At 36.5% G+C, this 14996-nt stretch overlaps 1 protein-coding gene across 2 annotated transcripts in view; it reads right to left on the reverse strand.

Annotated features, from left to right (window-relative positions):
* TMEM135 (transmembrane protein 135) overlaps positions 1–14996 on the reverse strand; it is a 256778-nt gene that overhangs the window by 151479 nt on the left and 90303 nt on the right. For both annotated transcript variants that reach the window (XM_044258354.1, XM_044258353.1), the window contains exon 5: positions 7353–7418. In XM_044258354.1, the coding sequence (XP_044114289.1) occupies positions 7353–7418 (66 nt within the window). The remainder of the gene's footprint in view (positions 1–7352; positions 7419–14996) is intronic.

Raw genomic sequence — 14996 nt, forward strand, 5'->3', positions numbered from 1 at the left:
TAAGAAATAAACCTTTTCTTTAAATGAGCAAGATAGCAATCCCACAACCTCTCTGAAGCTTTTGAATGTTTCATCATCCTAAAAGTAATGACCATTGGCTTCAATTGTCTCCAACTTTCTGTTCTGTAACCAAAACTCATTTCTTCCCACCTCATTAGAGAAAGTTTTGGGACTTCCCTGCATTACCTGGCTTGTTATAAATACTCTGAGCCCTAACCTTTCTCTCCAGATCATTTTCCATATTTATTTCTTCTCTGTTTTTCTAAAGGATGCTAGCCATTTCCCCCATAGGCTTTTTTAAAAAAGCTACATTCTGGCTGTTGATTGAAAGGAAGAAACATTATAGTAACTTTTCTAGGCTAAACTCTAATAGATTATTTGTACAGCTTGTCAATAAGCATACAATTTCCAGAAGGAAAAAAAAAAACAAACAATAGACTTGAAAGAGTTATTCAGGAACATTCTAGAATGGTCAGAATTCCTTTCTTCTTTTTTCCTTAGATGGCATAGGGATATGGGAGGAAGCTAATCAAGTTAACAAAGACTGTATTTCAAATGGCAATGAACATATATAAAACATCTTAATATTTTCTTTCTGTCAAAATACAACACATAAATGAGAGGTCTTCTTACAGAAGAGATAAGCTAATTTCCCTTGATAGGATCAACTGAACCTTACTCTTACACTTCTGTAAGGTCAGGGTCTCACCATTCACTGTGGAACTTTTGTCATAAGACTTGAAATGATCAGAACTAAGTTTCCACTATGTAATGCCTCTACCCTGTTTTTCAAATTGAATTCTTAGGTTTATTGGTGAATTTCACCTTTTCTAGCATCACACTTCCTCCTGCTATCTTTATTCTATGTATGGAAACAAAATCATGATCAGCAGAATTTGGTTGAGTAGGAGAATTCAAGTCTGTAACTAAACAAATATTCTGTATATTACTATACTATGGGCACGTGACAGCTGAGGGCACTGGCAATACAGGCTGACCAAAATATTTAAAGTCTGTCTTTCATCACCAGTTCTCATTTCACACACTCATAAATAGCCACAGTTCAGAGATCTGAATACATACTCCCTCTAATATAGAACATGCTCAATTGTATTTAAAGAAAAAAGTTATCAGTGCACCTGGGTGGCTCATTCAGTTAAGCATCTGACTTGATTTCAGCTTAGGTCCTGATCTCTGGGTCATAAGATCAAACCCTATCTCAGGTGCTGCACTGGGCATGAAGCCTGCTTAAAAGATTTTCTCCCTCTCTCTCTCTACCCCTCAGACCCCACCCAGACTCTCTCGCTCTTAAAAAAAAAAAAAAAAGTTATCATTTAGGATAGGCTAAATTCTAATAGGCTTACTTTGCGCCATTGTGTTAACTGCTTTATACATATTATCTCATTGGTTTCTCACAAAGTAATGCAAGAAGATGGTTTTAACACTATTTACAGTACAAGACACAGAGTAGCAAGGTCGTAAGTGGCAAGTGGCAAGTTATGGACTCAGCCACTGGACCAAATATAAAGCTTCCTCAGAGCAGCAACCATATTAGCTTCATTTACCATTACAACCCAGGACCTAGTATTGTGCCTGACACCCAATTAATATTTGGAGAAGAAAAGAAAGGGAAGGGACACCAGATCTGACCCCAGTGCCATGTGTTAGCTGTCTGTAAGATGCTATCAATAGGGGCGCCTGGGTGGCTCAGTGGGTTAAGCCTCTGCCTTCCGCTCAGGTCATGGTCTCAGGGTCCTGGGATGGAGCCGTGCATCAGGAATCTCTGCTCAGCAGGGAGCCTGCTTCCCCCATCCCCTCTGCCTGCCTTTCTGCCTACTTGTGATCTTTCTCTCTCTCTGTGTTAAATAAATAAAATCTTTATAAAAAAAAATGCTCTCAGTAAATATTTATTCATTTGATCAGATTTTATAAGCCATTAGTTCCTGGCATTCACCAGACACCAGGCTACAGACTTCACTATTTGAAATACTAACACTTCGCTTATTAAAGACTTATATATTTCCTTAGGTGGTATTAAAAGAGAAACAGTAAAAATATATAAAATATTTAATTAGGAAAAAAATGCAATTTTAAAAATATAAATGTATGAAAGCTTACTTCTAGATTTCTTTATATAAAGAATTTTTATTCACAAAGAAGAAAAAATATGTAAAGTATTACACTAAACTGTATTAATTTTTAACAACTTCAGCAATTTTGGAAATGGATCTTAAAATCTTAATAATCAATTCACTTTGTGGACAAGATGGAACTTCAAATATGTATGTTTCATAGTCTATTCAAGTAGTCCTCAATTCATGAAAAAACTTGATGTCAAAAAATATATCATTTTATTACAAATGTCATCATCATTTTGAAATAATATAGCCCTAGTACTTATTATACATATAAATCTGTATTTATGGCTATATTTATCTTAAACTAAGAGCTGATTAAATCAAAGTGACATATGCCACATAAGTTCTAAATAACTCTATTACTGGTTCACCAGACATATACTAAAATACTTATTATGTGCTACACAGGGGCTAAACCTGAAGAAACAGAAATCCATACCAAAAAGTTCCTATCCTTACTCTAGCAATTACATTTAAAGCAAAATATTCTCTATTAGTTACTTAAAGCATCTTCCAGAAAGGCAAAAAAAGGTTTCCATTCTAATAAAACATGCAGAATATCTAATACCACACAGTAATAGAAAACAAAACTAGATACTGGATCAAATCCCTTAACCATCTTTCCAAAACAGCCAAATCCATGCTGCTGTACTCTGCTTTACATTTTACAAAAATCTTTAAATACACTTCAAACTCCTTGCTATCATCTGTTTCGTCTTACTCAGACTGTGTGTTTCTTGAGTTCAAAGAAAACATAAGAGTGAAAAATACTTCCTTAAAATAGTTTACAGTGGTGGCTAAGCATTAAAATTAGTAGATTTTAGTAGCTGTGTATACTAGATAAGTAGTAGTTCTATAGTAGATTAGTAGATCTATATAAATACAGATACTGGAGCCCTTAGCTAGACATGATGGACAAAGTCTTTGGGGATGGAGCCCACCTACCTAAATTTTTTGGAGCTCCATGGGCAGTTGTTATGTACAGTAAAGGCTAAGAACCACATTTTTTTTTTTTTTAAGATTTTATTTATTTGACAGAGAGATCACAAGCAGGCAGAGAGGCAGACGGGGTGGGGGGGGGGGAGCAGGCTCCCTGCTGAGCAGAGAGCCCGATGTGGGGCTCGATCCCAGGACCCTGGGATCATGACCCGAGCCAAAGGCAGCAGCTTAACCCACTGAGCCACCCAGGCGCCCCAAGAACCACATTTTTTTAAAAAGAGGGGGTGGCATCTGGGTGGCTTACTTGTTAAGCCTCCAACTCTTGATTTCATCTGAAGTCTTGATCTCAGGGTCGTGAGTTCAAGCCCTGTAGTGGGCTCCACGCTGGGCATAGAGTCTACTTTAAAAAGGGGGGGCTGGAGGAAGGAGGGCACATAAAGCTGCCTCAAGTAGAAAATGTTAAAGTTGTATAGAACCTTAAAGATCAACTAATCAAATCATTTTTCTAAAGTATGAATCTGAAGTTGCGAGAAATTAAATAAACTATCCAAGGTCACATAGTTATTAAAGCCAGGAAGAGAATCCACATGGACTAGCATGCAGACTAGTGTCCTTTCCAGCACACAAAGCTGGCTCTCCTACTTGGAAAGGGAAGTAAAGTATCAATCCTTGATTCACAGGCTTACTCAATATAAGCACTCATAAAGTAAAATCTCAGGGAAATGTGATTTAAAAAAAAAAACCCTACAGTTGACCCTGGAACAACATGGAGGCTAGAGACACCAACCCCCAGCAAAGTCAAAAAAAAAACTGCATATAAATTTGACTCCCCAAAAACTTAACTACTAATAGTCTATAATTGATTGCAAGCCTTATAATATCATCAATCAACACATATTTTGTATGTTGTAAATTTTTTAAAAAGTCTTCCCAGGGGCGCCTGGGTGGCTCTGGGGGTTAAGCCTCTGCCTTCAGCTCAGGTCATGATCTCAGGGTCCTGGGGTCAAGCCCCGCATCAGGCCTGCTTCCCCACCCCTCTCTCTCTGCCTGCTTCTCTGCCTGCTTGTGATCTGTCAAATAAGTAAATAAAGTCTTTGAAAAAAATTCTTCCCAAAAAACTGCTTCCTAGCTTATATAATTTAACCAAGATACCAAAGATCTAGCCCTCACACAGGACTGTACAAAAAACATATCAACAAGGTTAGACATTTAGTGACTGAACAGTGAACTGAACAGAACTGTGAAGGGTCAGTATTTTTTTCCATTCACTTTAAGTCACATATTTCTCTATGTCTATACTAAGACGGAACAGTGATAATCGGAAGGCATAAAAAATCATGGCTGATCACATAATCTTAGAGGTCTTAGCTACTCTGCTATTTTTCAGCTGTCGAGCTATAGAATAACTGAATAATTAGAAAACTGTAAGTGAATTACATTGGCAGAGACTATACAGAGTACAGTGTAATGACTGGGCATTAGAGTCAGACTGGTGCTCAAATCCTAGCTCTCCCATTTCGTGGCTATTTGATCAAAGGCAAAATATTTAAACCCTCTGAACCTCATTTTACCTATAAAATGAGCACAATAATTTCCCTCAGTGAAGATTTTAAAAAGATAATGTGTCATCCCTTTGTTTAAATCCTCCAATGATTTACTATAACTTTTAAAGCCAGTTTCAAAGCCTTCAAAAACTATCTTCTTATTTTCTGAGAGAGGAAGCAGATTTTCTGGTCTCAACGTTTCTTAAAACATCCAGGAAGAAATGCCCAATAACTAGACTTAGGCATAGGCTTAGAGTCAGAACACAGGGAAGGGTGGACAAGCAAATGTCAGTGTCATAGTGCAACCAGACAATAACTTACTCAAAGACTGATCTTTTCGTAATTTGGATATACCAGTCTTTATTCTTCCCACTTGATAGCACTGTCATGGAGTTACTTCTTAATCTCTGCTTAACAGCAATAGGCTAGAACAATTTTTTAAGTACCCTAGGATAAGTAAACTGCTTGCCCCTCTCCTCCCTTAGCATTTCATAAATTTTCCAATATGATAAATATGGTGATTACAGCTTCTGTTTAAATAATTCCCTAAACTGCTAACCTTTTAGCATTTCTCCTACTACCAAATGAATTCTCTTTTGTTGCCCTGATACTAAAATTTAGCACATTCCAAGTGGTCTCTGGACTCTAGTTACTTCCAAACTCAACATGACTAAGCATTTTCTACTCTGCCAGATTTTTTTTCCAGGTAGTCATGCAATTGTTTCCTCAACCAGAGTAAACACCTCTAAAGGCGAGAAGCATGTTATATCATCTATTTCCATAGTACTTAGCCCAGCAGCTCCAAAAATCTATGCCACTTGTATATACACATATTTAATAATATCTTTGTTTTGTCTTGGATTTTCTATTTTCCAAGTCAAATAATTAAATTAAAACTATTTTGTAGCCTATCCTAACTGCCATTTACTGAATACGGACCACGTCACTGTATTTTTTAAAATACAAAATATTATATTTTATCAATGTTAACATATCAGAGACTTATAAGAAATCGTAGAATTACTATGAGGTGTCACTGATGAGAAGACACATTCCATTTTCAGAGATCTTAAAATATAAAAGAAAAAAAAGTACAACTTAATAGTTTTAACCTCACTTTCAAAACTTAAAATCAGAGAGTGCTTAAAAACTCTGTCCAAGGGATACCTGGGTAGCTTTGTCAGCTGGGGCTTCTGCCTTCACTTGGGGTCATGATCTCAGTGTCCTGGGATCCAGCACTGCATTGGGCTCCCTGCTCAGCAGGAAGCCAGCTTCTCCCTCTCACTCTGTCCACCCCCCAGCTTGAGTGTGCAAGCTCTCTCTCTTTCTCACTCAAATAAATAAATAAAATCTTAAAAAAAAAGAAAGAAAGAAAACAAACCTCTGTCCAACATTAATACCTCTTAATGAGGTTAGTAACCTGTGGCAATCCCCAGTAACTGGTAACTGGGAGGGAGAAATGGATCAAAAGCCAGCTGCTTTAACTACTTCCTCTTCATTATATAAAATATGTACATATCCAATATGTGTTGATAAGCTCAAAAGATTACATTTAAAACTGTCTTGCATATATTTACCTTCTTGCAACAGAACATGAAGTTTAAAAATGCACTGCCACCCCCCCAAAAAAATACATAGTAATTACTAAATTCTGAGATTCATTTTGACATATTCTAGGCAGACAAATACACTTGACTTTATTAATGGGAATTTTTTTTTCTCAAAATGGCACCACATACTAGTTTGTTGAGAATACAAAGAGATCAGTTAAGTCTTTTTCATAGACAAAATATGTATTACAAGTTCCTTGCCAATATACAATTCAGCATTTAAGAGTATATGATTCCCCAGTGATTGTACATTTTCACCTAATAGCAGATAAACTGATCAATAAAACTTATAATCATACAGTAATTCAATTTCAGTTAACTCCTCAGATATTCAGTCACTTCTACTATTAAATATTTAGGTTATTGAATTATAAATACTACATTAAATGGCACAGAATTTAATTTTAGAACAAGGAACACTATATTTTATCCTTGAGTATCTGCTAGAAGAATAGAAAAAACATGGCAACATGACATCATATTCAACCTCAACTTACGTATGTCTTGGTGATAAAGTAAATTAAGAAAAGGCAGAGAGAGTGGTAATCAGGCTGGTAATAATTCTGGAGCAAAAATTTATTTCAGTAGTAGCAATTTTTTTTAAGAATTCTCAGGAACATTCAGAACAGTGAAAACTTAGAATCTGTTATCTTAATTGAGCCTAACCTATAAAACAAATAGACTAAATTCCATATTTCCCACCCTCTCTCTCTTGTTTCTCTCTCTCTCTCTGTAATAAATGTCAACTTTACAAGTTATTTTATCCTAAGAAAGAAGTATCAGATCTGTAGAACACAGAATAAAAAAAAAGGAAAAAGTACAGATTATCATTAAAAATATATATATTTGCAGAAGTTATTATTAAGTAAATTGTCATCTTCTTTTAAAAGTAAAAGCAATTGGTAACCAAATATTAAAGAGTTAGCAATTTGCTTTCAACCCAAGATCCAGTTCAATATGAATGAACTAAAATAGATTTGTAGGTCAGATTCACTCAGTATTATGTACATCATGTATTTCTCAATTTGTTATATAAAGTATCACAGAATTCACCACACTTTACGTTTTAAAAACAGGAGACTATGAAATAAATAATATTTATGTCAAAATTCTCATCTTACTTCTCCATTTCTTAATGTTGTGATGGTTCCTCTTGCTACTGCCATTCTAAATAGTGTTTCTGTGGCCTGCAAATTAAAAAAAAGCAAAAATACACATTCATAATCTGTACTCAACTGTATATCTCCCCAAACTGTAAAAAAATTCATTACTATTATATTTCCAGCAACTTCTAGAGAAGTATCAATAAGTCATATTAAGAGCTACATGATCTCCATTATACTTCAGAAAGATCATCTTCAGAACATTTTAATAATATTAAGGAGTGCAAACAATTGTTTCAAAAGTTATTTTGATCTGCTGGTATTCATCCATGTCTACAGAGTTCCAAATTAGTACACTTACATAAGTTTAAACCCCAGTCTGACTAACAAAGATTAAGTAAAAAGCTAGCATTTGGATTCAATTCAGAAACTATCATTTTTTTCTGATTTTTAGTTTCCATTTAAGTTCCATTCAAATCACCCGACTGCACTGAAATACTGACAGAACATGAAGTAATTCAGTGATTCCATATATAAAATAACACCCAAAAAGAGTTTTTGCTTTCTATATACTAACAATGAATAATCCTAAAAAGAAATGAACAAATCTAAGTAAATTTAACCGATGAAGCAAAAGACTTATTCATGGACAGCTACGCAAATTGCTAAAAGAGATTACAGAACACACACATAAATGGAAAGGCATCCTATGTTCATGAACTGTAAGACAGCTGTTAATAAGTCAACACCACCAAAAATGATCTATAGGGTCAATGTGAATCCTACCAAAATCCCAATGACTTTTTCTACAGAAACAGAAAAATCCATCCTAAAATTCATACAGAACCCAAAGGACTCCAAATAGCCAAAACAATCTCGAAAAAGCCAAGTTAAAGGACTCACACTTCCTGATTTCAAAACTTATTTCAAAGCTATGGTAATCAACCAATGTGGGACAGAATAGAGAGCCCAAAAATAAACCTTTGCATGTATCACCTAATGACATTCAATAAGGGTACCAAAACCATTCAGTGAGGGAAAGGACAATTTTTTAAAGAAAATATCCACATGCAAAAGAACGAAGTTGGACCCTTACCTTATACCATATATAAAAATTAACTCAAAAGAAATCAAGGGCATAAATATAAGAGCTAAAACTATACAACTCTTAGAAGAGAAAATAAGGGCATAGCTTGATGATTCAGGGTTGAGAAGGACCCATTTCCTGGTTCCTGGACAGCTGGAAGCAAAGAGGAGCAATTTTTTTTCTCTACTCTCATAAGGGCACTAATCCCATTGGTGAAAACTCATCATCTAATCTGAATTACCTCCCAAGGGGTAGGATTTTGACATGAATTTCGGAGTGACAAAAACACTGAGTCCAGAAAAAGCTATTCCAGTCAGATGGAGCCAGGAATGTAAAGGCCAGTAGGTGAGATCATGCTTGGCATGGACGAAGACAAGCAGGATAGCCAATGAGGCCAAAAGAAAAAGGGTTTGTGAGACTATGGTTGGGAAAAAAGAGGATGCAAATTCATCTGTTCAATACATGCTTCTGATTTTTAACTTGGCACAAGAGGAATTCATTTCCAACCTTCACTAACAGAAGACAAAACTCAAGGGATGCTCTACAAAACATAAATTTTAAAGAATTAGTAATCCCCGCCCCCCCGCAAAAAAAAAAGAACAACAGAAAAAGGCATTCCTAAATTTAAAAATCAAATGCACATCTAAAGAAATCCAAAGAGTAGGAGGGTTGGAAACCTGGAGGAAACTGGAATAAAACTGATGTGTGTGTGTGTATGAACTTAGTCTGACCGGCGTAACATAAACAGCAGTGTAAACATGTTAATTTAGACATAAGGAAATAAATAACAGAAGAAATGAGTAAAAGGTTGCAAGCAGTTGCCTCTGGGTGGTGGAAATCAGGCATCGGAAGAGGTGAGGAAGAACACTGCTCTCTTTCCATTAGCTCTGCAGCAAGCATGCTATTTGACTGTTTACACTATATAGACATCCTTGATCAAAACTTTTTTTTTTTTTAACTTTTAAAGGTTGATTTTAAGTAAATCAAGAGTGTCCAATTTTGCAAACAGGTCAAATGCTTTACAACTTCAATCGAGGAGTGCCTCCAAGAATAAAGCCAAGGACTGAATAAAAGGACATAAAGTCAAACAGTGTATGTAAACTCTGAAAAAGTTTGACAGTAAAGGTAAGAAATGACTATGAATTGTTGCTAGAAAGAACTGAGTTGAGACAAAATTGAAGACAGTATACTTTTAGGACAGAAGAGATTTAAACAAGTTTGTAGTGGCTAAGTAGAAGCAGTCAGTCAGGTAGAAGAAGTTCAGACACGGGGAGGAAAATGGATCCCGACAGAAGGGGATTCCTGTGGAAGACAGGATCAAGAGCACACAGCAATCTGTCAACTAAGTTAAAAGGGAGAAGGTACAAATATAGGCAAATGCTTTCCCTCTCCTTCCCTCTGCTCTTCACCCTCTCCCTCTGACCCCTCCCTTTCCCTCTCCCTCTCTAAACCACAGGGCAGGATAATCTGAGAATGACAAAGACACTGAGAGAAAGAAAGATGGGGATGAGAAGAAAAGTAAAAGCAAAGCAGAAAGGAATGGAATTGCCAAGCAGTACTAAAAACCCAGCTAAGGCTGAAAGTCATATATCTCTGTTGTTACAAAGCTACACAGTTACAGAATTAGAAAGCTAAGACTGCAGTTTAGGAAAAACGAGCAACCCTAGACAGGGCAGGAATTAAAAAGTAACTTTTCATTCAACTTTACTGGTAAAATATAGCATGTAACTTATCCATAAAAGCCAATTTTTTCTAACATTGTGTATGAGAAGAGCAATCTTGAGAACACTCCTTTACGTACACATACACACCCTGGTGGGGGGGGGTGAATATCTACACATGAAGTTAGAAAATAAAAAATCTTTTAGAGCAAATGCTGTTAAATTTTGTGATTGCAGCCCAATATGAATATAATTGCAATTCATAATTCACTGAGAGAGGTAAAATAGGCCATTGATGGCAAAGAAAAGGGGTTGTTATTCATATATCCATATAAAAAACACATTATAAGTGAATGACTTTGCTATGACAAACAAACTTTACTAAAGCATATAAAACTAGATAATAAAAGATCTATTTACAGAAATTGTCACTGAAGGAAAAAGTTTCCCATCAATGATGTACTTGCATTTTTTCTATTCTTAACAATATGTATATTAAATTATATCTTCGATCTTCCTATCTTCCTATTTCATTTTAAACTTTATTTAATCTAGTGTTGTGATTATCAGTATTCCTCTAGGTCAGGTTAGTTACTATATATATTTGAAGAGAAAAAGATCACAGGCAGAGGCAGCAAGCATTTGGGTTATACAATAACTTCTCTAAACCAGATCACATTATTTGCTTTTTTGTGTCCCAAAAACCTGAGGTAGTCTGAAGATCTAATTCTTTATCTGTACTTTCTCCGGCAGAAGAATTCCAAACTCAATCTTTTGTTTCCAACTAAATTGATTTATTTCACCGGCTCTTCCCACCAACATTTTCAAGATGTCTCATTCTAACTTTACTCTGTCAATTCAGATCAGCTTCCTTTGATTCTATAGGGAACCACTGGAGTGTACAACATTCTTCTGACCTCTACTAAAGAGATTGCTTTTAATTTACTTGTACTCAAACAATGTCTAACAAGTGTCAAAAACAATGAGATACAGGGCTAACTCTTAGCATTTGCAAATTGACCACCAGCAAATCCTTCATTGAAATTTCCCTCTCCTTGAGTTTTGATAACAACTACAATGACTATACAAAAACATTCATTAAACATTTTCTGTCAGTGGCAGGGTAGAAAAACATCAATAGGTCCTTATTTAGAAATAGGTTACCAAGAGAGACTGCTTTTTTAAGAGTGTTAAATAAGAGACTTAGGACACATGAAATCTAGATGTAATAAATACAAGGTTCTGGGCTGGATCCTTTTATTTGTCTGTGTATGTGTGCAAATAAAAAAAGATCCAGGAATTATAATGAGCTGGTAACAGTAGTAGTCTCCGGATGTTTTCTTTTTTTTCCCTCCTTTCTAACTATATATATATATATATATATATATATATATATATATATATATATGTTATACACACACACACACACTTTTGGTAATAATAAAAAGGAAACCAAAACAAGTAACAATTTTTGTCACATTAAATGATAAAACAGATTTAAAGCAGAATTTTGGAACAATGTAAATGCTATAAAACAAGCAGTACTATACTGAGTAGCATCTAAAGTGAAGATAACCAAAATTCAATAAACTCATGCTCTTATATTCTAGTAATTTTTCTTTCAATAAACCAACACGAAGTAAAATTGAAACAAAATTTATATTTAAAATGCTTTACCTTGAAAAGCAGTGTAATAGCTTTAAAGCATCATATTACAGTCAGACTTTAGTACATTAATTTAATTTGAAGTTTATTTATATAAAAACAAAAGTTGTATTTAGCAGGCATTTACTTCCTATTAATTAAGCAACTAGAATTCTAGTTACCTTATTTTCACTATTTACAATCTGGGCAAACGTGAGGCGGATCATTTAAACTCTCTGAACTCTGACTTCCTCTGTAAAAAGGTAACAGGAATATCAACCCATCTTCTTGTGTTGGTTAATGCAGGTATTAACATATGTGAAAAGCTCAGAAAAGGGCTAGCTAAATACAAAATAGTGAATCCAAGCTCTAGCTTAGGACAGCACTTTCATAATGAAACAATGTTTAAGAAATACTAATTTTGATTTTTTTAATGTAAAAATAAAAACTGGGCTAATGAAAGACCAAATATGAATAAGCCTTAATCACAGCTATGAATCTAAGAACAAAACATCTATGTCAAAGAGTCACAGCACTTACTGTTCTATGAATATCCCCTGATCGTCCTGCTTTGCCAACTAAACAGAGAGGTCCTGGAGGGCATGAATTCAATCTTTTATTTATGTATTCCCAGCATCTGGTGCAATGTATCACAATTAGCATAAAGATTAAGAAAAGCAGGTTCTAGAAACAGATTGTTGAGTTCAAATTCTAGCTTTGCCGTTTGTAAACATATGCTCTTGGACAAGCAACTTTTTGAGCTCAACTTTATCATTAGCAAAATAAAGATAATAATGGTATGTTACTGAAGGAAACTTTCGCATGCTCAATAAATGATCATTTTCTTACTATTAATTTCTCAAAGGAAATGCAGAATTCTATCTTTAAAAAATCAGTCATCAATGGCAATTAAAAAACCACATCAGACAGCAATTAAAAATGCACTATATAAAACAATCAACCACAATTAACACATTATGCCAGATGATCATTTAATTCTGCTAAAATTCTTGACAGGATAGCCAGAAAGTAGAAAACTTACATTATTTCAAGATTAAATTATCAAAAGTCTTCAGAAATCATATGTAAAATTTACTTCCACAGAATAAAAAAAATTTAAGCACTAGTCAGAAAAGATTTAAACACTGAGGTTTTCAAGCACTAGGTATTTTCCTTTTTATGATAATAAAAGCACCAAATAAAAAATAGGAAAACAGGATTAGCTATCTGCTTCTCACAAAAGGAAGAGGGGGCCCAAGTGAGCCACCAAATGTGTAGGGAATTAATCCTTGGCTGTTCATGGCGTTTTCTGTCTTTGTTCTCTCTTGACTCTGGCCCAAAGACAAACCCGTTATAAGATGAAACATCAGCAGTATAGGTAGTTGGTACTGGAAAAGAAATGCTGTTTTTCTGGCCAAAGGCATATGGAAAGGGATCCTTTCCTTGAGTGCAAAGAAGAAAGGAAAAATACCCACTGTATTTTTCACTCTCTTCTCTAGCCACTTTGTCCCAAAAGCAGGCCCTGTTCAGCATGTGCCGCTAAGATGGTGGTGCAGGCAGCTACACCACCAAGAAAAACCCTGTCCTTCAGGACCCAGGACCAGGAAAAGGAGGCCCAGTGAGGCAGAGAATAGAGGGGTAATCCCATAAAGGAAGATCTAGAAAAGGAGGCCCCTCTAACTAAATCTGTGGTTGAATTGGCACAAATACAGGGCTCATCCCAAATCAGTGTAAGCCCTGAACAGACCCAAGCAGCAAAGCCAAGGCTTTGAGAGCAGAACTACAATTAAAATACAAGCCAAGTCCTACCATGACCCATGAGTGGCACACAGATAGGACAGACCCAAAGCCCCATCACAGGAAAGATAATGAACACATAACTACTAAGAACTACTGCTGCCTGAATGGTGGACATTAGACCTCCTACCCACCAAAGATGAGACAGAATTTGCAGTCCAAACCTAATCAAACAACAACAATAGCAACAACAAATCAACACTCTCCAGAGGATTGTAACAGGATCCAGAGTATTACAATATGATATTCAAAACATCCAGGTTCAATCTAAAAGTGCCCAACTTGCAAAGAACAAAAATATCATGACTACTTCCCAAAAGAAAGACAATCAGATATTGAAATTACCAGACAATGTCTAAAAAGCACCTATTAACTATGTTCCACGAGGTGAGATAATTACACACACTTACTATGAATGGAAAGAGAAGTTCTCAGCAAAGAAATAGAATGTATTTTTAAAAATGGAAATTCGGGGGGGGGGAGGAGGGTCAAGATGGCAGAGGAGTAGCAGACTAAAATGACATCAGGTAGCAGGAGTTCAGCTAGATAGTTATCAAACCATTCTGAACACCTAAAACCCAAAAGGAGATCAAACAGAAGAGCAGCAATTCTAGAAACAGAAAACCGACCACTTTCTGAAAGGTAGGATGTACAGAGAAATGAATCCCAAGCAACAGGAAGATAAACCGTAGGGGAAGAGGCTGGCTCCTAGGAAGCGGTGGAGCAACCGAGCACAAAATCAGAACTTTTAGAAGTCTGCTCCACTGAGGGACATTGTTCCAGAGGCTAAGCTGGGGTGGAGCCCTCGCAGGAACAGTGCGATCTCAGGTCCCGCAGGGTCACAGAAAGATCAGGGTTGTCTAGTGTGGGAGAGCTGCCAGATATTGGAGCAGGGAAGCTCCTACAGAGACAGAGCCAAGGAGTGAGCTTTCGGATCGGGGTTACCTTTAACCATGATCCAAGGCACAGTCGAGCCACTGCTTGTCAAGTAGGGAACCCACAAGCGGCAGATCCAGAGAGACTGACCTTCCTCCTCCAGAGCAGCAGCATGGCAAGAACCTGATGGTTTTAGAGCCCCAAAGAGGGCCATGCACCAGAGACAGAAATGCTCAGTCACAGGCCAGGTGAGCCTGGAGTACGGTCAGAGACCAGGGAGATGGGAGTGATTGACCACTTTTCACTCAGGATGCACTGAGGAGTGGAGCCCCAAGCTTTCGGCTCCTCCAGGCTGGAGATTGGGAGGCCACCATTTTCATTCCCATCTCCCAGGGCTCTATGGAAAGTGTTCAGGAAACAAAACCTCTCAAGAGTGAACACAAGCAGATTTAATAGCCTGGCACCCAGCAAGGGCAGTACAATTCCGCCTCGGGCAAACACACTTGAGAATCACTACAAAAGGCCCCTCGCCCAGAAAGTCAGCAAGAACATCCAGCCAAGACCAAGCTCACCGATCAAGGAGAACAGAGGAACTTC

The sequence above is a fragment of the Neovison vison genome, chromosome 7, assembly GCF_020171115.1.
Source record: "Neovison vison isolate M4711 chromosome 7, ASM_NN_V1, whole genome shotgun sequence".
NCBI classification, from domain to species: Eukaryota; Metazoa; Chordata; class Mammalia; order Carnivora; family Mustelidae; genus Neogale; species Neogale vison.